The sequence below is a fragment of the Paramormyrops kingsleyae genome, chromosome 15, assembly GCF_048594095.1.
Source record: "Paramormyrops kingsleyae isolate MSU_618 chromosome 15, PKINGS_0.4, whole genome shotgun sequence".
Taxonomy (NCBI): Eukaryota; Metazoa; Chordata; class Actinopteri; order Osteoglossiformes; family Mormyridae; genus Paramormyrops; species Paramormyrops kingsleyae.
This window is the reverse complement of record NC_132811.1, coordinates 18,921,052-18,945,781: the sequence shown is the minus strand read 5'-3', so window position 1 is coordinate 18,945,781 and position 24,730 is coordinate 18,921,052. Positions and strand designations below refer to the sequence as shown.

Here is a 24,730-nt window from a genome sequence, read left to right as displayed (position 1 = left end):
CTGTCTTTATGTCAATTTGTATGTTAAAATAATCTAATATTGTGATTTTCTCTTAATCAGTAGTTATCTAACTTTTTGGACACTTCAGATCAACCCAAAACAGCTAAATTCCACTTTGCTGTAAAATCACAGTAACCTATATGCACATGTCTGCCTGCGCACATAAAAACAGCACTAACCAATTCAGTCAGAAGGGGGCAGTGTGTGGCTCAGCAGGTTAGGCTTCAGTGGCTGTGCTCATAAGGTTGCTGGTTTGAATCCCATGCTCGGCAAAATAGCTACGTCATCTTCGGGTCCACCGCGGAGAAATTTCTCCAGGGGTGCTAGATAAATGTTTGTGTGTGTCTCAAAGGAGAGCAAGAAGGGATTTGTGAAAAGATGCTTTCAGTTATACTTGTGGTCGCATGAATGGCAAATACAGCATCATTTCCAAAGAGGGTTTAGTCTGCTTGGTACAGTAAAGCTTTTAAATGTCAGAGATGAGAGCTGTAAGCTTTCAGTGCAGAATAAACTCGAGAATTTTCACATGCAGCATTGCCCTGGCAATGTTAACCCTCCCCAAATGTGCCAATAGAAAATATGAAAAATATCTGAAAATGCTTGAGCAATTTTCATTTATTTCGATTTTCAGTTCAATTTTTTTCAGTGCACGCAACAAAATTACCACGGTACCACCTGGGGGTGCTCTGAGTACGACCAAGGGTACCACAGCTTGAGAACCACTCGTCTAAACTAATAACTAATCGTGTGAGTTGAACCCTGCTGTCCTGCACACAGCTGACATACTGTATCTATTTATACACTGATTACACGCACACACACACACACCCCACAGGTTTGTAATTATATTTTTGTGGGGACTCCATTCATATCTATGGGGAAAACTCTAATCCCAATATGACAACCTTAACCATAAGTAACCAAATAAAATACAAGACTTCTGGCATTTTTAGTTTGTTGATTGTAGTTACAGATCTTTGTGGGACCTGAAAAATGGTCCCCACAACGTCAGATTAATACGTTTTTATCACATTGTGGGGAACATTTGGTACCCACAATGTAATACAAACATAATCCACACACTGACAAACACAGACAAACTATATCCAAGCCCTCACATGTACAGACACACCATGGAGGTAAGTGCATACAGGAATCATATCTTGCCTTTCGTTGTATAACAGCAATAAATAAAAAATGCAATAATGCTTTTTAATTTAAACAACAATTATAGTTACAGAAACAAGACTTAAATCAAAATGTCTTTATTTTTGTCTGTATACATTCAACATCACTATACAGTGGTTTTGGAGGATAATAGAGAAGCTCCGAGCCAGACAGGAAGTGGGTCCCTAGCACTGCTGTCCTTCCCAGCAGGCCCTGCAGAGGGGAAAAGGGAACCAAACTACACTCAAAAGAGAAAGCACATCCTGTGAAGCACAATACATAATCATATACATAATCATTAAGACTCTCGGCTGGGGATTTCACTGGAGGAACTCCGATAAAACAAAATTAGTACATAATCAGGGTGCCCAAGGCCTTAAACTGGCAACAATCGGGCCTGCTGCCTCCAACACCTTTACCACCCACTACCTCAAACCTTTCTACCACCCGCTGCCTCCAACCTCTTTACCGCCTCCTGCCTCCAACACCTTTACCACAAAATATGGACAAGTACTAGTTCAGAATAAGGAAAAACAACAGTGCAGCGCAAGGACAAGCACCAGAGAACCATCGGCACAGAGTAAGGACCAGCAACAATCCATAGTAAGGACTTCTGGTCCTTGAATAGTCTTATTAGGTTCTGTGCTTTGTTAGAAGTTGTGTAGATGCCGTTGTGTAGCTGTGTAGCTCCTGCTCCAGGACGGCTTACACTCGTACCTGGGCATTCACTGGAAGCTTGACTCCTTGATAGCATTATGTTTGTAATGTGTTATTTTCCTCACTTTCATATCACTTTGGATGTAAACAGGCAAAAAATCCTCATATATCCTGTCAAAGAAGATGTTGAAGGTGGACATTTAGAAATACCTTTTAAACAAGTGTGACTGATCTTCTTCCATTTCTTGGCTGCAAAAAAAAACAAGACATAACACAGTGATGTATTTCATTCAGCACTGCATTCAGCAATGCCCCAATCAATGACCTGTCAGTACTAATTTCATCACTCACACACACATCAGTGCTGTGTCTAACAGCCGTGCATACGGAGACATTTCAGCAGTTACTGTGAATAAGGTGAGGAGAAGTCACAATTTACCCGATACAGGAAGTAGCCTCTGCTTTGGATGCCACCTGGTCCATGAAGATTCTCCTGAAGGGAGAGGAATAAATTTTAATCTGTTTAGCTTCTTGCCACTTGTGACATGCACAGTGAAAGTCTGCATTGTTGACAAAGGATTTAGCCAGCTTCAGAATCAATCCATCCATCCATCCATTTTCTGTAACCGCTTGTCTTATTCAGGGTTGTGGGGGGTCCTGAGCCTATCCTGGAGGCTGTGGGTGCAAGGCAGGAAACTACCCAGGAAGGGATGCCAACCCATCACAGTGCACACTCACACACACTCACACACCAGTCACACACCACTCACACACACTCACACACCATTCACACTTACAGGTACAACAACTCCACTTAACTGCAGCATGTTTTTGGACTGTTGGGGGGGAACCGGAGTACCTAGAGGAAACCCCATGATGACACGGGGAGAACATGCAACTCCATACACATGTAGCCACAGTGGTAACTTGAACTCAACATATTATTGCATTTTAATAAATATACACTCCACTGTACCAAAGTAGAGCATTCCTGTGAAACCTTTCGTAAGCCAAAATGGCGTAAAAGGAAGAAGCTATTCCCATTAATTTATATGGGAAAACTTTTTGCATGTTTCCAGACCAAACAAATAACCTACCAAATCATCCAACCATCAAGCCACCACTGCCCTAATGTCGGTCTTTTGTAAAAGCAAAGTCACATAAAGCAATCGTCTGTAAAGTTGGGGATACCTACTTTTAAAAATGAATGATACAGGTATAGTTAAGAACAAACAAGTATAAGCATTCTGGCTCGAGGACCCCTTCAGTGAAATCTGTGGTCTTAATGGCCTTAATGGATTGATTTGCCCAGTCCAACTGACGTCGTAAGTGGCCTGCTTGCTCTTGAAAACTCTCTGAATCACCCCTGTGGTCTGATCCTTCAGCAATTCTTGTAGGACATGCTCTAATTCTCTGGTTCTTTGCTTTTCCTTCCCCCTACCAGGGAAGCTATACTGCTCCTCATGTTCCGTTTTACTCCAACGATGTTTTGTCGGGAGAATTCAGGTAAATGTCACACAATTTTTTGGAAGAAATAAGGAAAAAAAAAACAAGTGGCTTTCTATTGGCTGGGAGTAACAGAGAGCTGATGTTTTTCAGTACCATCGATGGCCTAAGTACTTTTTGAATGAGTCTGGTCGAGAGTTAAAACCTGAGCTAATGCATTACTTCTACTACAACCAGACAAAACAGAGCGCCCACATGTGGCTCTTTTATGCAGCGCAGTAAAAAGCATGAACAGCATGGTGGTCACAAAATCTGTCCAGAGCACAACCATGTCTGGGCTGCACCGAGGATCCCATTAAACGGAGTTAAAACCTGCCCCCTCCAGCTGGCCTGGCAAGCCACACTCTTGTACGATGCGTGCAAAGGACGGCACTAATTTTAGCCAATTATAATTACCCAGAGCATGGAGGGAATGGCTAATGCTGCAGAAGCAGCTAATGGAATTGGGTCATATGAGTGTAACATGCACACATATATACAAGCATGTGCAGGCAGAGGCTGTGCGAGAACCCAGGGTCCACATGGATGATACAGTGTGTGTGTTTCTGTGCATCTGCACGTTTGCACATGAATGTGCGTAGCTGTGCAGACACTGACAGCACGGTATATCACAGGTTCATACCCCAAAGGTGATTCTCCTGAGTCTTCTGGTGTGTAGCTGCGGTACGAGCTGCAGCAAGGGGTGCAACACAGGTGCCTGCCATCATAAACACAGGCATACAAAGAACCATGAGCTCCAGTTAACACACGAACACTGAGACACAAAGAACCATGAGCTCCTGTTAACACACGAATACTCACAACAAAGAACCATAAGCCCCAGTTAACCAACAAATACTCACACAGAAACATCCATGAGCTCCAGTAAACATCTGAATACTCATACGCAAAGATCCAGGAGCTCCAATTAACACATAAATACTCACACAAAGAACCATAAGCCCCAGTTGATACACAAATATTCATACACAAAGATCTATGAGTTCCAGTTAAAATCAGTAAAATTTGCTGAGCAGTGGGAATCGATTGTACAGTCTGGATTCAAATGGAGTTTTGGTTTGGATGTGTACTGGAGTCCATCAGTTGTTGAACACTGTTGTAGTGTTTTAAAATGTAATGTGCATTGCTTATCATAGTGCGTGCTTTTGTATAACACATTGTGTTTGAGCCGTGTTTATCTACTGTAACGCGTTTGCAGACGTTTGTGTTTCGATATGCTGTACTGAGTTTACACTGCAGGAGGTGTATGAAAGTACTTCTTATATTATAGGAAATACTTCAAAGCAGACACATGAGCCTTTTGAAAGAGTCGCCACTTAGGAACCTTCTAGATCTCCAGCAAAGTCTGTCTGCTCCCAACAGGCAGCAGTAACACAGACACAGTAATTCAGAGTTTGATCTAATCAGAGCCCAGCAGTAAAGCACAGCAGTTAAACCTAAATTAATCAAACACTCAAGGGAAGGAGTTGTTCTATTGCTTAATTTATTAATATTGTTTCAAAATGAATGAGGACATAGCAGGATTTTTAAAAGTATCAAGAATAAATAATGCAGAGTGTCCTCTTGTTCCCTTCAGCTGCGAGACAAGGAAAATTGGCCCTTTCAAGCTGCAGCAATTTACATGGGTGCAATTCGAATGAAATGCGGGAACAATGGTGTTTACTCAGTCAGTGTAGAGACAGTAACTCAGATGCCTGAGGAAAGTGGTGACCCTTTCAAAGTGCCACTGTCAGGAAGTCAGCAGGCCTCAGCGAAGGTGCAGAGGAGGGCTCTGTTCAGGTCTGGGCACCCATTTAGATTAACAGGAAATGGGTAACATACATCACTGTGGTGCTGAAGCAGAATAGAAAGTAAGACAAAATATACATGTAAAATATAAAAAAATATTCTAAGAAGAAATAAAGAATCACTGGGAAATTCAGCCAAGCTTTCGTATTTTTGGGTCAAAGCCTGCTGTGTAAGCATCAGGACCGGACTGGGATTGAAAATCAGCCCTGGACTTTTGCCAAGAAATACCTTTTGCCAGCCAAGGGGAGAGGAGGAGCCCCCGCCCCCCCCCATCAAAATGTTTGTCTTGCCACATACCCATAAGACCACCAGGAAAATGTTCAATATGCCAGATGGCCAGTTCAGCCCTGGTAAACATCGCTACCTGTTCTGGCATGTATAGGATAGAGTCCAGTGCAGGCAGCATATGAGACTTACTGTGTGCATGTTGGTGCTGTGTCACGTGCATGTTAATACTCACTGTGCCCTCCGTGTCTCCAGAATCTTGGCTCTTACTGTAGTGAAATAAAAACTGCACAGTGGAACACAGTGATCAGAGAAACAGAGAGAGTAACTGCTCTCCCTCCCACACTGCATCTGCATCTCATTCCCACACTGGCAGTGGCTATGAAGCCCGGCGACAGCAGCTCACCCTTTTAGCGTCACCCCTGCCTGTGAAGTCCTGAAAAAGAGTGAATGATGCAATAAGGCTCAGAGAAAACAAAGCAGTGGTACAGAGTGTGGACAAGCAACACTGCACAGTAAGGACAAGCACCAGTGTGGAGTAAGCACAAGCAACAATGAAGAGTAAGGACAGGCAATAATGTAGGGTAAGGACAAGCACCGGCGCAGAGCAAGAACAAGCAACAATTCACAGTAAGGATAAGTACCAGTGCAGAGTACAGACAAGCAAGGCAGAGTAAAGGCAAGAAACAAAGCAGTGTAAGAACGAGAACCAACAAAGGGCAAGCAACAATGTAGAGTAAAGACAAAGACTAGCACATAATATGGACAATCACCAGCACAGAATATGGACAAGTACTAGTTCAGAATAAGGAAAAACAACAGTGCAGCGTAAGGACAAGCACCAGAGAACCATCGGCACAGAGTAAGGACCAGCAACAATCCACAGTAAGGACAAGCAGCCGTGTAGAGTAAGCACAAGCACCAGCACAGAGTAAGGACAAGCACCAGTACAGAATAAGGACAAGTACTAGCTCATAGTAAGGATAAACAGTGGTGCAGAGTAAAGACAAGCACCAGTGTGGAGTAAACACAAGTAAAGACAGGCACCAGTACATAACGTGGACAAGCACCAGCACAGAGAAAGATCAAGCAATTGCACAGAGTATAGACAAGCACTGGCGCAAAGTAAGAACAAGCAACAATGCAGAATAAGGATAAGCACCAGCGCAGAGTATAGACAAGCAACAATGTAGAGTAAGGACAAGCACCAGCACACAATATGGATAAGCACCAGCACTGAGCAAGCACAAGCACTAGGGCAGGGGTGGGCAATCTTATCCGCAAAGGGCCGGTGTGTATGCAGGTTTTTGGGATAACCTTTCGGTCAGCTGTTCAAACCCAGGTGTGAGGACTCTTCAGCCAATCATTCCTCTAATTAGTGACCTAATTAGGGAGTTGCAGCGAAAACCTGCATATACAACGGCCCTTTCTAGATAACATTGCCCACCCCTGCACTAGAGAGTAGTAAAGAAAAGCAACAATGCAGAGTAAAGACAAGCACCTGTACAGAGTAAGGACAAGAACCTGCGCAGAGTAAGGACAAGAACCTGCGCAGAGTAAGGACAAGCACCTGCACAGAGTAAGGACAAGCAACAATGCAGAGCAAGGACAAGAACCAGCGCAAAGTAAGGACAATCAGTGTTTAAAATTACGGATATCTGTCACCGAGGGCTCAAACACACACACACACACACACACACACAGCATTGTACTGGCTCTGTTACGCAGGACCTGTCAGACATGCTACCTGAGAATGCTGTACTGCCCTCATCGCCATGTAGCAAAGTTGTCCGAGTGTGTCGATATCCTGCCAATGAGAAACAGAGCAGGAGTTAAATCTGAGTCCTTTCCTGAGAGCGACTGTACGCAGCACCAATACATTCTAAGACTCCCGACCTGAGGCCTGGCTTCTGCAGTGAGGAAGCTCATACACGCATCCTCTATCTGAAAAGGAGAAGACGCCACAGAACATCTCAATCATACCATCACTATTTTGTTTTTATTAACTATTCCTTAAAGTGGCCCTAATCTCCACGGTAACACAGCTGAAATGCCACCCTGCTCGACTGAATCTACACTAAAACCCAATTCCTTCATCTAAGTATGAAGCCTTATGTGTTTTTGATATAAGGTCTTGAGTGATATGGGAAGGTAAATCTGACTTAAGTAAAATTTGACTTATGTAAGGTCTGGTGTAACATATTAATTATGTCAGTTTTGAAAGCAAAACTGCATTTTATATCTTCAGAAATTATGTAAACGAATTAAACCGAATTTATTCAAATTAAAAGTTTTCAGTGTTTCTGCCCCGTACATGAATAAGACCTCCAAACACAGTCATGAATAAGACCTCCAAACACAGTCATGAATAAGACCTCCAAACACAGTCATGAATAAGACCTCCAAACACAGTCCTCGAAAGAGAAAGTGGCCACATGGGGAACAATAGCAAAACCTGTACGCTGATGCAGTCAAATAACTGCAGACTCACAGGGCTCTATACTGACCTCATCCAGCAGCTGAAGCTGCTGCTCTGGAACCAGCGCCGGGGATGAAACTGGGGCACCTGCCAACCAAATACTGTGGTAAGACACGAGAGACACTAGTGAAGACAAGGACACACCCACATACAGGAAACAACCAAATGCAGAACACCCCCACATGTAGGATATGCCCACATATAGGACACACCCACATGTAGGATATGCCCACATATAGGACACACCCATGTTTAGGACACACCCACAAACAGGACACACCCACAAACAGGACACACCCACATGTAGGATATGCCCACATATAGGACACACCCACATGTAGGATATGCCCACATATAGGACACATCCACATATAGGACACACCCACAAACAGGACACCCACACATGTAGGATATGCCCACATATAGGACACACCCACATATAGGACACACCCACAAACAGGACACACCCACATATAGGACACACCCACAAACAGGACACACCCACAAACAGGACATGCCCACATATAGGACACACCCACATGTAGGATATGCCCACATGTAGGATATGCCCACATGTAGGATATGCCCACATGTAGGACACACCCACATATAGGACACACCCACAAACAGGACACCCACACATGTAGGATATGCCGACATATAGGACACACCCACATGTAGGATATGCCCACATATAGGACACACCCATGTTTAGGACACACCCACATATAGGACACACCCACAAACAGGACACCCCCACATGTAGGATATGCCCACATATCGGACACACCCATGTTTAGGACACACCCACAAACAGGACACACACACAAACAGGACACCCCCACATGTAGGATATGCCCACATATCGGACACACCCATGTTTAGGACACACACACAAACAGGACACCCCCACATGTAGGATATGCCCACATATAGGACACACCCATGTTTAGGACACACCCACATATAGGACACACCCACAAACAGGACACCCACACATGTAGGATATGCCCACATATAGGACACACCCACAAACAGGACACACACACAAACAGGACACCCACACATGTAGGATATGCCCACATATAGGACACACCCATGTTTAGGACACACCCACAAACAGGACACACACACAAACAGGACACCCACACATGTAGGATATGCCCACATATAGGACACACCCATGTTTAGGACACACCCACAAACAGGACACACACACAAACAGGACACCCACACATGTAGGACACACCCAGAGATGAGCTTATAGTAGTCTTGCATAATGACAGAATTCCAAGGAATACAGAAGGCTGGGTTTCCCCTACACAGACCACACAGACATAACTAATTAATTTCACTGCCCCTCCCCCCGCCCCCACAAGCAAAATACTGAGGCTCCTCTGTCCACTAACATTTGTATGCATAAATGCTTTTATTTTGATCTATATCAATCCCGAGTGGATTTATATTTGCCACATTGTGCACAAATAAACTGTTCACTATAAAGTATCCATAGTGATGATCAAATCTCGTTCTCAGGATTGGATTTTCTATTTATTTATTTATAATTGATTTATATCTCCCCTCAGTTATCTTTATTTGAAATGAAATATTGAACAAACAATAAAAATACATTTAGAAAAAGTTGCCTAGTGTAAGGTTTTTACTGAAATTATGCCGTGATTTGCCTGGACATTGCCATGATACATTCATTGCATTAGCTGTGTGTTAACACTCAAGTGAAGTGTGTATACAGATAATTTAAAAATATATAACTCCAGTATACTTTGCACTAATGCCAGAAAAACAATTCTTGATACAACGTGCTACCACGGTGCCAGATGCAGTTATTGCAGTTCTAAAATCTTTTTCCTTATCACCCGGGACATTTTGCATACACTTATCAAAGTCAGTTCAGTTTGCATCCTTTCAATTCTGATTATTCTTCTTCTTCTGAGTCAGTGCTTGAAGTGGGCCGGCACTCACCAATACGCAGTACCAGCACCTTTTTGTATCTCTCTTCAGAGTACCGGCACCTCTCAATATCTACTGGTACTGAATAACAATGCGAGTACCAGCACCTGGTACTCAATAACAAAGGGAGTACCGGCACCTGGTACTGAATATCAAGGGGAGTACTGGCACCTGTTTTACCCCCATTTCAAGTACTGATCTGAATTGTGTGAAATTTGGGGATCCCCAAGCAGGCGATAACACATGTCTGCAAACTGAGGAACCACTACAGAACCACTCACTCACAGGGTGAATCTCAACATGCGTACTTGACCATACTTGAGTTCTCGTGTCCCCGTTTTACGTCGTCTTCCATTGACAAAAGATCAGTTCCAATACTAAGGACAGGAGTACAGAGGATGGTAAAAATCACCGGATGTTGGTCTTGCTCCACCCCAAATATCAAGGATACATTGGTTGCATCCTCGCCAAACGAGACCAATCCCATGAGTCATTGCACCCCAAGTTCTCATTCTTGGAAGGCAAGTTAGCAAGACTGGTCTTGCCAAGACCACAAGTTCGATCTTTGTGTTCTAGGTATTGAGATTCACCCACACACTCAAAAACAGGGAGGACACAGGGTGCCCAATGATGAATGTTTCAGAATAAATGTGGAGGAAATATGTGTCATATACAGAACTCACAGAAAGTCTTGGGATCTTTCCTTAATTCCGTAAGAATGTTGCACATTTATTGGTTTCATAACAACAGTCCATTGACAAGCAATGTATAACGTATCAGCACGTATCTTACATGCAGACATTTTCTTTTTATTCTCAGAATTCTTTTGACTGACTCATTCAGTTCTGTTCTTGCCATTCTGATAAGTGTAACTCTAGTCATTAGCTTCCTAAGGGATACTAAACAAATCTTTAGTGTTTTGTTATTGGAAAAGCGTTACTAATTAAAACACCCAATGAGACCACTTGTCAATGAACTTTTTAAGTCAGAAAAGCTTTTTTAGAACTATAATTTGGGTTTGAATTTGATTGTTTTACTGAAAATTACTGGTCGTTTTTAATGCGATACAATTTAAAAAAAAAAAAAAACAAACGAGTAAAGTAATTTCAGCAAGATTCAATTGTTTCGTAAATCGTTTTTTTTAAACTGGATTTTAATTAAGATCTACAGTTTATGGATGTTAGCATTCGCTATCTTGTATTTAACTTTGGCGCCGTGTTTTAAGGTGCCGCTGCAGCGTTTGTGCTGAGAGAGAATAAGGAAATATACCGAGAGTACAGAAAAATTAACATTGTAAACGATTATATTTTAACTGCGAAACAGATGGGAAAAGGTGAACCTGTACATGGCCATCATCTACAAATACTATTACCGTCAGAACCGTTTGCAAACAGATTATTCTTTTTGGAATGAAACTTTCGGGTTTTGACAACCATAGCATAAGAATAGCATATTTGTGTGTGCACACTTGCTGGCAAAACAGATAAGCAGTTTTGTTTAATTTTATTTAAAGAGTAAATAGTTAAATGTTTACAGTTTCCCTGGATGTCAATGATAATTTTGTCAAATAAAAATTTTTACTTTGAACCCGGCGTAAATTCAACCATTGTCAGTAAAACGCAATGATACACTTGTTCTGGGATCCCAAAACAACTTACTGGAGAAAACAATGAACGACTTTGCATATGTACATTTTTCTTATCATTAATGAACACGAATATTAAAAAGTATTTAACTTGCTAAAAGTCCCCAGTGTGCTTGCCAGCGACTTCCTGATTTATGGCACTTACTTTGGCACGCAGGACCCGCGGAAAGCAGCAGCAGCAGCGGCAGCAGCAGAGTCGCCTTCATGGTCAGCGGCCGCTCATCCGCTCGCAGTGTTTCTGAGTTGCGGGACGCCGGACGGGCACCTTTATAAAAGCTCGAGGTCACACCCCGTGACAGCCAATCGCGTCATCGGCTTTGCGCACTAAACTCCCCTGGTATTCTTCCACACCATTAAGTGGACACCCCTTTCGTCAGGAACCATGCATTAGTTAAATATCCATCAGAAAACATAATTCCATACGTCAAGATATTTAAAAGCAAAGCAGAAATAAAATGTATCCTAAAAATGTTCTATATATTTTAATCCATATTAAAAATGCAGCTTTGTAACGTCTCATAACAAATATTACCAGTACATTAGTAAAATCAATTTAAGTTACAACTGCATTAGCAGTAATTGCCTTTCCAATACTAATTTGTGTTAATTATCCAACACGCAAAACCAAAATGATGATTAAATCTTGTTTTAAGCAGCTGAATTATTCAATTATAATTTAATAATTAAACTGGATTATTTGGGCAAACAAAAACAAAACATAGTGATCAAAAAAGTAATCAACTTGCAACATGCGTGTTTAAATAATGTATTTTCATTTATTTTTATTGAAATCACACCCCCTAGAGAAGGCTTACCCAACCCCCCACCCCACCTTTTCATAAATATCTAATGACGCTCCTGGTTATTACAACTGAATAACTGCAACTGAGTTATGTTTTCATTTCATATAAACCGCTGAAGAAACCAAGACTGAAAAAAACGTCATTCCATTATTCACGTGAAAGAGCTGCCAGCAGCACATTGGATTACAGAAAGCGGCATATATGCAGCATTTTAAACCGAGTTTACATTATTGGAATTAAGATGATCTAATTAAGGGCTCCACCTGATCCTCTGCACCGACATCAGTCACCTGTGTATCATATAGTACCTTAGTTCAAATTTCAGAGTATTTGAAACCTGAAACTTTATCTGCCACTGGTACTAAAGTACAAGTACATTGACACAGGTACTTCGAAGGGCCATAAATACCCCGGCAGATTCAGGCGGCCCAGCACCTGACAGAGGCCTTTAAATGCAGTAACAGTCAAAAGTTTCGACAAGCCAAACGACCTACAAAGGAGAGTGATGATGTCGCATCACATGACCTGGCCATCTGAGCTAAACACAGTAGAGATGTTTTGGGAACTTTTGTCTGTTACTGTATGTAAAATTATATGTAATATTGAAGAGGAGTGGGGGGGCAAGATGATATTTTGTTAGGGGACCCATAATTTCTAGGTACGCCCCTGCTTGCACACTTCCCCTAGTCAAGGTTAAAAAAAAAACAAAGAAAACAGTGATATAAAGAAAAATGCATTTAATTTTTTGCTATAAAATTAAATAATTCAGCAGATAAAAACCTAAACTTTGAATGTTCTCCCTGTGCTGCATGACTTTTCTGAGGATTCAGTTTCCTCCTGTAGTCCAGTGTTTCCCAACCCGGTTCTCGGGGACTCCCAGCATTTTCGCTCCCTCCCAGCTCCCTGCCAGACAGCCCACATTTTCGCTCCCTCCCAGCTCCCTGCCAGACAGCCCACATTTTCGCTCCCTCCCAGCTCCCTGCCAGACAGTCCACATTTTCGCTCCCTCCAAGCTCCCTGCCAGACAGCCCACATTTTTGCTACCTCCCAGCTCTGGGTCCGGGCTGGGAAACACTGCCACAGTCCAAAGATATGAAGTTTGGCTAACTGACGTCTCCCACTTGCCCCCATTGTTTATCTGCCCTGATGGACGGGTGCATGGAAGATGGAGCCAGTACCTGCTCCTCTCTGGCAGTATGATTTACTGATGGAAGTTTCTTTGTCCGTGTTAAAACTGGAAGGCTAAAGGCAGCATTTGTCCAACCGCCCCAAGATCCGAGTGTGTCTCTGTTGTTCCCTAGTCCAGCTCATTCCATCAACTCATGCAAACAAATACATGTTAATGTCAGGGGTGAGCTTGTTGTTTCTAGGGCCTTATTCGCAAGTCACTCATACGTTTCAGAAGCCAATGTTTACTATAGTGACTGTTTGTAGCCATTTTAAAAAACCTTGGGGCCCCCACTCAAATGCGCTATGTGAGTGGTGATAAACACTGTTGCTGGTTGACAGATCGCTGTTTGAAAAGACATGCATGAAAAGACAGCAGAGCGTAAATATTGAGTTGAGATTAGTGCTGAGAAAATGTTTGGAAGTACATTGAAAGTTAAAATGTAAAATGTATAAGGACAGATTGTGGTAGTGTGTGGCAGGGGCTAACCATGCTCTCGTGAACCCCCCCCCCAGCCCCCAGCACCTGGGCTGCTTTCATTTGACCCTGCTGCTTTTGCTGTTGCCCTTTCCACTCCTGTCCCCAAATAAAATCCTGTCCTTTACATCCATCCCCATGTCATTCACTTAGGGAACTGCTGGTTTTGCTGAGCAATGACTGGCCCCCCTAATCTAACCTAAATGTCCTGCCAATCTATATTGGAAAACCATCTATCGGTGACTCTTCTGATTCCCCTGCAGTGCATTACAGAATTTTGCTATGTGCCATGGAATTTCTGCATTAAAAAGACTAGTGTTTGTTTTATTGTCGTACGTCTTCATCAAGAGGAAACCAGCAGCTCCTTCTCATCTACATCAACTTTGTGCACTTGACAGAAATGAATGCTGAAATATCGCAGTGCTAAATGATCCTTTAAGAAGCTCCTTTAATACGTTTCTGATTTTCCACATTGTCCTTATATTACAATGATTCACAATAGAATTAAACATAATACTGAGAATTCCACAGGGAAATATCTTTTAAGCATCAAATTATTGTATTAGGATATCTGTTAGAAGACGCCTCTAGTTGGAGCCATAGATTGGAGAGATAATGAGCCGTGTGTGGGAGGTGATGAGGCGGAAGGGAGAGGAAGATGTGAAGAAAATTCGCTCAATAGGAGCTTCAGCGCCATGGTTTCTCAGTTTGTCTCTAGGTTTAATTGTTTAGCCTGTGCTTTAACTACAGCAAACTACAGTTTTCCTCATTAATATACAGCACTATAATAATTATGTCTGTCAGATTGTGCCAGCATAGTCATTTCCTCCTTAAGTTAAAGTTGACCACTAGCACACTGTGTTTGGCTAATCGATACACGATGAAGTAAATTAACTAAGTGAGCTGAGAGTGAAAGTTCATGAATACATGGAATGGCTGAGGTGCCCCTGAGGAGAAGTTTGGGACCTGAAGCAGTGATCATCCAGCCATCCAGCAAGATATCAGTAACTTACTGGAGAACAGAAGAAATTCCTCTTTATTTTTATTGTATTACAGTTCATTTTTATAATATTGTATAAAATATAATGCTTAATTTTCTGAGGAAAAGGTAAATAGTTTTAAGGCAATTTCCTGTCGAGGTCTGGACACGTTTTTCACTAATGATTTTGCTGAAGATCTGTTTTTGGACTTTGACCAGCAAGGTTTCAGTTACAAATCCATTTTGCGTTTTGCCATGTGCAGTCTATCTCATTAAATATATGCAACAATCTTAATTGCAATAGATTAAGTCATGTTTAACATGTTCAGGTTCCACTATGTGGAAATGCTCAGCTGCTCAGAGCAGTTCGCAGTGCAGGGTCAGTCCATGTTTGGGTCACTGTATGTTGGACATTGACCTCAGCTCAGCTGTTTGTCGGAGGGTGTGACTACAGCTTCCTCCCAGTACATCTGATGATGTCCTTTGTCATTAAGCTCTAAATGACCATTTTGCGGCACCATTTCTAGTTAATTGATGTTCACTTTTACAGGACCATCTTCTTTAAACTGATGAAATGTGATTCAACTCTTACTTACCAAATGAATCAAGACTAAATAACAGGGTCATCAACAAATAGTACTTTTCTTTTTGCTCAAAAATGATTATCTTAATGATCTGTCCATTTCTTAAAAATAAACAAACTTGTTATTCAGCAAAAGATACATGCAATTAAAAGCAACCAGTCTCTCAATAAAATTAATCTCTTCATGAAGGTAATTTCACCACACAAAAATTACTAACATTGTCCATTTTTTAAAATAAAATATTGCCAAACCTTTAATTCTGTGGCTCTATAAATTCAGTGTATCATACCTGTGTTTCACACTTTACTTCAGGGGATGAATAATGTAGTAGTACATGCTTAACTAATGCATTAATTTTCCAGTAACTAAGCGTTAGTTATGTGCTGATCCCATGCTTGTTCATCATTAATCAATCATGGCAGTATGTGTATACATTTAAGCACTATCATTTAATAGTTAATTAATTAGTTAATAATGATAAGACCACTAAAGGGGGCAAAAAACTTAACTCATTTACTACTGAAGAACAATTCATGAACTAATATAGGTTTCCCCATGACATACATGAACTGATATGATTGATTAATGATGAATGAACATGGGATCAGTACTTAACAAACACTTAGTTCTTGGTTAATTGATGCATTAAGTAAGTGTGTACTACTACATTATTAATGTACCCTCAAGTAAAGTGTTTCCAGTGCTTATGATGCTAATATTCAGGAGTGTCACCAGAGATGTATCAAAATGGGACTATGCTTTTACTAGATTGTGTGTTCTCATTTATTTTCACTAAAATCAGAACCCGTAGTTAAATTAATGAATGTTCATTTATTCTTTTTTGAACATTTATTCTCTATTTATGACCAAGTTATTAGTTGTCTGTCATGGTCTCTCCATCAGTAGCAGGATGTGCCAACAGAAATTTCCACAGGCCTTGATCATGTGACAATAAAGATTGTTATTCTTTGCATTCAACTTAAGCAGGTTGCAGGTTTGGGTGAATCAGACTGTGCTTTCTCATCATGCAATTTCCGTCTTCCAGAAACTCTCCTTAGCTGACAATTCGACTCCAGTATCCAATTCTAAATATTTCAGATTCAATTTCTTTCAGATTATCAACTTACACCAAAGAAATCAGAGCTTCTGTTTCCTAATCAAATGTGTGGAATCTTTCATAATCTTTTTGTCTTAAAGAGAAGTTAACCCACACAGCTGAAAGGGCAGCCCAGCAGCATTAGAAGGGTGTAATTAACCCATCAACATGTCACTAACATTATTAGCTTCTCATATCATACAAATCAGGAAAATCAATAACTACAAATCAGTGTACTAAGTCCTGTTTCCACTGCAGTGGCAAGAAGCCCACTCATCCTACCGGATCCGAATACAGATATTTCAGTCCAGTAATTAGACTTTTTGTCCATCTGAGATGAAAGGGTGTTATCATGCTTACTTTGGTTGGTGAGAAAGTGTCCTTAATCTTGGGATTAACATCGGCTCTTGTTTGCATTGGAGCTGCAGAGAAATATCCATGAAAATAATTGATTTGAATACAGGGCTATTTCGACGTGATGAAAATCATATTAGACTGTAATGGCTGAGCATACCATTTCTGACTCCCAGGAATATTACAAAGTAACCAAGAGTTTATGGGTATGGTATTTTGTCTAACGGCACTAATGATGGATGAGTGTGAGACTTGAAAAGATGCAAAAGTGCTTGACAGATAACAAGCAAGGTGGCAATGTACTTGCAATCCAAGAAGACAGTACAGATAAGAAGATCAAGCAGGTCCAACAAGCATAAAGATGAATGATAATATTATTTCATTAATGATCTTTATCTTTATTTATTTAATTTAAAATGGAGAAAATTACATGAAAAATCATATAAAATTTAAATTGATAAACCTCTTGCTGTGATGGATGGGCATCCCATCCAGGGTGTACCGCAGCTTTCTGCCCTGTGCTCCCTAAGATAGACTCTAGACCCTCATGAGAGCCTGACTAGGATAAGGGGTTGGAAGATAGATAGTTTGACAAATTCATTTATTATTTGAAGACTGGTTGTCAGGATTATTCCCTGGTCTGACTTGTCTGTCGTTTTCCTGCTTGACCAGCAGGTGTCGCTGCCCATCCCATTCCAATTGAATCCTTTGTGATTGTTAGTGACCCACAATTGATCCTTGTTAGTCCTAGCCCTAGCGTTTGGTTTATTGCCAATGGCTGCATTTGTTTCTTCTCTAGTTCTAGTTACATGTGTATATATATGTCTGCTTTTGCTCTCTTCCTTAGTTGTTCATTGTATGTGTTACCTGCCAGAGTTTGTATGTAATTGCTGTAGATGCTTTTTCTTGTGCTTTTCCTTGTGTGTAGTTTCAGCTCTTATTTATCCTCTTCAAACCAACCTGCCTTATTTTTGACCCCTTGTGGTCCCTTTTGTTTCATGTGCTTGAATTCTGCTTGAATAAAGTTTCCATTTGCTGTAAGCCGCACTGTGGATTGTCCTTCCACCACGCCCTGCCCTAACGCTAGCCTCACCCCTACAGGACCGAGGGCACCATTCGTGTTAAAGCAGCTTGCATACTCTCCATATTTCTGCATGGGCTTTCTACGATTTCTTTTGCGTTTCTTGTTTCCTGGGATGGACTCCAGGCCCCCTGACCTTGTACGAGATAAGTGGTAAAAGAGGAAGGAATTATGGAAAGGTAATTATTTAATATATGCTACAACTGAAGGAATAAAGACGATAAGAATATAAATATGAGATTATAATTCATTGTACATCACAAACCTCTCCTCAATATTGCATTTCCTAGAGTGACATATCAATACATGATGAACAACATTCCCACACTGATAAAATCTCAATGATGACTGTTGAATCAAGTAAGCATTAGCTTCTAGTTCAAAACACTCACTTTAATTCAGTATGACAGAAAATTATGCTCAAAAATTATGTCCAAAACAAAAATGGGCCTGTTTTCAGGAGAAAGGCTGCAGATTGAGTGGTTTTCTTGCAGGGGTTGCTGTGGCCTGATGCAGAATGGTTTATCGTTCGTAAATAAACGTTATGGCTTATTTAATTCCCCAGAGGCAGGTATCACGAGTGTAGTCCCAAAGCTACTGTGTCTGAAACAGTTTACAGTTCTGGACAATTTTGAAAGCATGCATTTACATGCGGCTTTGACTGGATACAAAAGGGATGTTAATTCAGTGTAATCTACATACTTATTAACCTCAAAGCCCTGAAAAAATGGCAACAATATGTGTTTTTTTTACTACATATTATTTTGGTTGTAATTTTATTTTATAATTTTTTACCATGTCTTTTTCCATGGTAACAATGTCAGGATATTAGATGCAATATCAGAACATTAAAGGTTATGTCAGAACCTTAAAAGTTAAAGCAGAACATTAGAGGCAGTGTCAGAACATTGGAGGCAAATTCAGAACAATAGAGGCAGTGTCAGGACATTAAAGGCAGTATCAGAATGGTAGAGGCAACACATTAACTTTGGGTTACATCATTCCACCCTTTGTCCACATGGTGGAAATTGGGACAAACACACTATACCATAAAAGGATGGGTGAATAGCTTCAAGATACTTCAGTGATATAATGTGCAAAAGCAGGACAGCAGAACCCCCATTACACTGAGAATGAGGACCAGAAGTATGAAGAGAGAGAGAGAGGAGGTTTCTCATTGCTGGGGTCCACAAGGCAGGATGATCTGAATGAGTGCATGACTTTGTGTGTGAAAGAGTGTTTGAATGACAATGTATAAAGGTTTTGCAGCCATTCCTTGCATTTGAGGTTACACCGATATGCAAGTGAAAGCACCAGCACCTTCCGGCCACGAGACGAGGTACAGTAGCATTTGTTCTGCATCACCATACAGTTTTTATTTCAATCGGTTGAGCACAATTCCTGAAACACAGTTCACATTTTCAAAACCGTTAAGATAAACCACACAACGCCATTTCAACTTGCAGAATAATAAATACCACGAGATTTCAAAACATTTAGCAACTGCTGCAAAATCCTGCTAGATGATCCAAAAATTTTAATAATGTGCAAAATCAAGTAACTGCATTAAAACAGATTGCCATTTAATCATTGCTTTATCATTCCTTGAACACCAGTAATGAAAACTGTAAATAGACTTATCAAAATGAAATGGTCAGTTCAAAGATTCATTTATTTTATGATCCATTTGAGGCTTGGTGTGATATGATACAGTCCCATTTAGATCTGTACTTCTTATCCCTGTTCAATTTAAAAATTACTTTTGCATACAGAATGAACACAACTTTTACACAGAAAGACAGATGAAACCAATGAAATTAAAAGTTTATTCAGTTTTTGAAGATTTATTTACATTAAACTGTAGAAAGAAAAAATCTTACAGAGGTCAAACTGGGCAAACTGGGCAAAAGAAGTGATCAGTTCTACTGGGAGGGATATGCCAGTGTGATTGGGATTGGTAACTGTGGTTTGTAATGACATAGTGTCCCTATGCCCGGTCATATTCAGAGTGAGTCACAGGTCCTGCTGAACTGCATTTTCCATTTTTGTTGCTGTACTGTCATTTTGTGATTTTCATTGCTTTCTGGAGTTCATAATTGCCCTTTTTCTATGTCAGCATGTTGCTGCATTGACATTTGCTGGAAAATTTTTATTTTTTAAGCAACAGACAAAAGATTATTAAAGACGTCAGGGTCAGCGCCAGTCCATCCCTGCCCTTCGTGTCCCCAACCCATTTGGCCAGCAGGTGTCGCTGGCCAGCCTGTCCTCTTCTCTGTTTATTGCCCTTCAGCCCCAGTGTGTTTTCCCTGCTCCCCAGACTGCCGCATAGGTCAGTGGGCTGAGTCTGTGCCTGTGATTCTGTTCCCTCGCTCACCTGTATTTTTGGATTTTTGTTCCGTAGTGTTTATTTTGTGCTTTCCTATTCTAGAGTTTCCCACGTTTTATTGTGATTATTTCTGTGTATTCTTGTTTCTAGTATTTCCTGGTGGTGTTTCCCCTAATGCTTGCTGCAGATTCTTAGTCTTTAGTGTTTGTAATTTCTCTTAATTCTGTGTGTTCTTAGAGTTATTTTGTCCACCTGTTTCTCACTGCTCCTGTGTCTCCCTTGATTGGTTCATTGATTAAGTTACACCTGTTCCCTGTTTTATGGATGCCTGTGTATTTAAGTTCCTTCCCTCACTCTGTGCTTTAGTCTGCCACCATAATGTCATGTTCTAACGTTGCCATGTGTTTTGCTCCTTGTACCTTGGTTCTGGTTCTGGTTCTGGTTCTGCTTTCTGTGTTGTCCTCCTCCCTGGTTGTGTTTCCCTTATGGTTTTTGTAGCTTGTTTTTAGTACTGAGTACTGTTATAGTTTTCTGACCCCTTGTGGTCCTTTATTTTTTTGTGTGATTTCCAGTGTTCTGTACTTCCCTTAACTAAACCCCTTTTGTGTTGGAGCCGCATGTAAATCGTCTCATCTTTTCCCGCCTGCATGATGCCCCAAGTCTGTAACAAAAGAAGCTAAATCCTGGGTCCATCACGTTAGAAGCTGCATTTAGCTGAATTGTGAAGTATATGGTGATCATAAGTCACAGAGCACAGCCAGAGGACACATCTGTCCATCACAGAGCACAGCCAAAGGACATATCTGTCCATCACTGAGCACAGCCAAAGGATATATCTGTCCATCGCAGAGTACAGCCATGGGACACATCTGTCCATCACAGAGTACAGCTAGTGGACACCTCTGTCCATCACTGTGCACAGCCAGAAGACATATCTGTCCATCACAAAGCATAGCAAGTGGACACCTCTGTTCATCACAGAGCACAGCCAAAGGACATATCTGTTCATCACAGAGCACAGCCAGAGGGCATATCTCAGCATGACGAAGGAAGACCTGCACGCAAACACAGGATAACAAACTGCACAAATATGAAGGGCTGTAACCTTGCCCCCAACCCCCACCCCTGGCCCCATCATACTAATTCTCATCAGAATTATCAGGAAAATGAAATGATGGCATGCTGTATAGCAGGTAGAAAAGCGGTATTATGCACTGAAAAGCACCTGTGGCTAATGATGACAAAGAAACATGAAACACGTGGAACACGCTTATTAAATCCACAAGACACAGAGAAAGACAATCAGCTGCTTTAATTACAACCTCCCATTACTGGAAGACTGGTCAGGAAGTAAATCCTCTGGTGGAAAGTGGCTGTGAGCGTGTCGCCCACCACATAGACCGCTTCCTTTGACATCCTCAAAAATGTTTGTTTTCATTTTCGCCAAACCGGAGCGAGAGCGGAACGTGAAATTAAGTCCTGAAATAGCAGCACTGGTGCACTTGTGTCCTGGCGGAGGGCTGCCTCTTAATGTGAGTTAATGGATGATACCTGGGGCCCGGCCTCACAGCGGATGTGTTTTCACTCACAGCGGATGTGTGACCTGAAGCCAAATCGCCTTCCTACTTTGCACAAACATGAGCGTGCAGCTATGTGCCGTGAGCATCTGAGTCAGTGGACGCAGAACATTGTATGATGGCATTTGATTCAGCTTCTATTCAAAGGAATCCACGCTCACCTCTGTTCTATAAATCAACTGTCCAGTAAAAATAAGATATAGACATAACAAGCTTTAATTTAATTACCTGGTGTTCTCTAAATGGACTGAGTAAACTGAGAAACTATGCAAGACTAAAGTTTATCAGAATGACTAAAAAAAGAGAAACTCGCAGGCAGGGAGCCAGAGGGACATGGATACCAATCTTGGTCCGATCTTGACATGCCTCATTGCTAACATGCTGACCCTTGTCTCAGGGATGCCAGTATATGTCCTGATCCCCTTTTTACAGAAGCTCAGTTTCAAACCTGTAGACTTGCCCAAACACTCAAGACTAGCTAGGATTGGAAAGGGTGTACATTGGAAAGGATCCTCAAGCTACGGGAGGGGGGGCAATGCAGTGGCAAAACCCACCTGATATCTGCAGTGCAGGTCAAAGCCCCCAGTACCAGGTATCCACTACAGCGGATCTATTCCCAGGTTCTGGCTCTTCTGGACAGTGAACAGGTCCACAGGATATGTTCACTGGAGGGCAGAAAGTGGAGAAATCATCAGCCCAGCAAAACTGCTTTGCCTTCTAACTCGAAGGAGCAGGTCATATAGCCACAGCAACCATGCCACTGCTCCCAGTCACTCTTCTTACACACATTCACCAAACTTACTTTATCCTTTTAAAGCTATTACCTAGAGGTTCAGTGACATACATTTTTTATTTTTTTTGCTAAAACGAGATTGTCGAGTCCCTGGAGCAGGGGTGGCCGATCGTAAGGGCCAGTGTCCATGCAGGTTTTTGGGATTGAATAGGATTGACCACTCTGACCTGGGGGGTTAAGGGCCTTGCCAAGGGGGCTGGTGGTGATGTAATTCTGCTGGGAACCTTGGGATCTTTGAATCTGGAGAACCACATACTGCCCCCAAAATTCTCACGACTCTGCCAGCTGGATTTAAACCAGCAACCTAAGGATCACATCGCAGCTTCTATAAGCCTCTACTATACCAACTAACCTAGCGAAGGAGGACATCCATACTTCTCCTGGGTTTCACACATGCCCTCATCCCAGGGGCTGCATGTGTTTCTGTTTTCAAATACTTCAGCTCATGATGTAGTGACCTAACCTTGAATGGTGAATGTATGGGCCAAACAGTGAGTGTTACACAAGCATCTTTTCAGAGTCCACAATGTGTTCAATGATGAACTGAGTTAATGTTTGCATCCACCACAGTGAAAAGACAGTAATGACAGCAGATTGAAACATTAGCCATGAATATAGTTCTGCATACAACTGCCACAAAACAAGCATCCATCACAAAGCGAGTCAAATATGACCCAAATTCAGTAGCAAGTGAAGAACTGACAACAAAACATAATTGTCACATAACCATTGGTGTTCCTGCAAATTGCGCTGTGAAAGAGATGCCCTTTTTGTTTCAAGCGGGTCCATCTGTAATCCAGAACTCATCTGGCACACAGAAAGTGGTGATCAAATAATGGTATAGATGTTCTGAAAAAGCCCACATAAGCAAAAATAAAGAAGCCGGAGTAATGTGTATGACAGCCTGGATTTGACTGAAAATAGAGGAAGCGACCAGCAAATGGCTACATACTGCCATCGTGTGACCAACTCTGCCTCCTAGTGCACAAACACAAAACTGAAATCTACAAAAACAACAGAGCCATTCAACCACATGCAGGTTTGCCAACTTTGGTCAGCTGGCTGGTGTGAGATTTTCAATTTGAGACAAGTCTGCACACAATTTTTCATGTATGTAACAGTTTTATTATCTTGTAACTAATCTGTAAGGTTTGCAAACTACCCCAACGCTATCGATGTAGCTGATTTTAGGTTCATAATGGAATTGTAGATTTGCTATAAGATTTCTTGCGTGGGAGTGAGAGTCAAAAACCATGAGTGTCATACCAGAAGTGTGCACATGATGTAAGAATTACGGACACAAATATCAGTATTTATGGGTAAAAAACAGACATTACTTAATGTATAATGTAATATCAGCAAAGTGTTTCATGTTATCATGTAATGTCAGCAGATGTGTTTAATTTTGCATTATAAAATCTATACACAAGCTGAATTTTATTCTAATATCTGCACAAATATGTACGCAGTGGGAAGCAGCTGAAGGCACAGCCTGTAATTTGGTGATTTCTGCTCGATCAGCAGACACTTCCCAAAGAACACCACAGGTAACAAAGCCAATCTCTTCGTCAGAAGACTAAACGCTCTTTTAGGGATGGATACGTCCAGCTGGCCATCTTCTGGTGGGAGAGGGATGAAGATTGCAGATGCAGCCTAAGTGTCTGGGATTACTTTTTAACCTTTTAGTCGTCTCTCGATTTTGGGTTTTTAATTAGTTCTTTTTGCCTACAGATGGGAAATAAGACTATGACGTACATTTACAAACCATAGACTTTCATCCAAAGTGACATACATTTTTGAAAATGGAGAGTCAGCCAGTGCCAGAAACTGGGGGTTAAGGGCCCTTTCTCAGGGGCCCAACGGTGACCTTCTGATCTGTGTGTGCTAACCTGCTGAGCCACACACTGGCATCAAAATGGCCAATCTCCTTTGAGCCCGATTCGAACCAGCGACCTAAGGATCACAGCACAGCCCCTACAGTCCTCCGCTCTACCAAATGAACTATCAAAGGAGAACACCCACAGGCTGCCTGTGTTTCACACATGCACACAACC

The 24,730-nt window shown here is 41.5% G+C and overlaps 1 protein-coding gene across 2 annotated transcripts; it reads right to left on the bottom strand.

The window, feature by feature from the left end:
- Positions 1-1,249: 1,249 nt before the first annotated feature.
- Positions 1,250-11,691, bottom strand: nmu (neuromedin U). 2 transcript variants are annotated; one of them, XM_072699469.1, is made up of 10 exons: positions 11,584-11,691; positions 7,851-7,909; positions 7,240-7,287; positions 7,091-7,150; positions 5,750-5,779; positions 5,579-5,629; positions 3,953-4,027; positions 2,264-2,317; positions 2,035-2,073; positions 1,250-1,380 (listed from the first exon to the last, which is right to left on the bottom strand). In XM_072699469.1, exons 1-9 carry the CDS (start codon positions 11,642-11,644, stop codon positions 2,038-2,040), a joined length of 474 nt encoding a protein of 157 aa, XP_072555570.1. In that variant the 5' UTR covers positions 11,645-11,691; the 3' UTR covers positions 1,250-1,380; positions 2,035-2,037. The 2 variants fall into 2 exon arrangements, with proteins under 2 accessions (XP_072555570.1, XP_072555571.1); XM_072699470.1 differs by lacking the exon at positions 11,584-11,691 and adding an exon at positions 9,072-9,133 and having other exon boundaries at positions 7,851-7,923.
- Between the last annotated feature and the right edge of the window lie 13,039 nt (positions 11,692-24,730).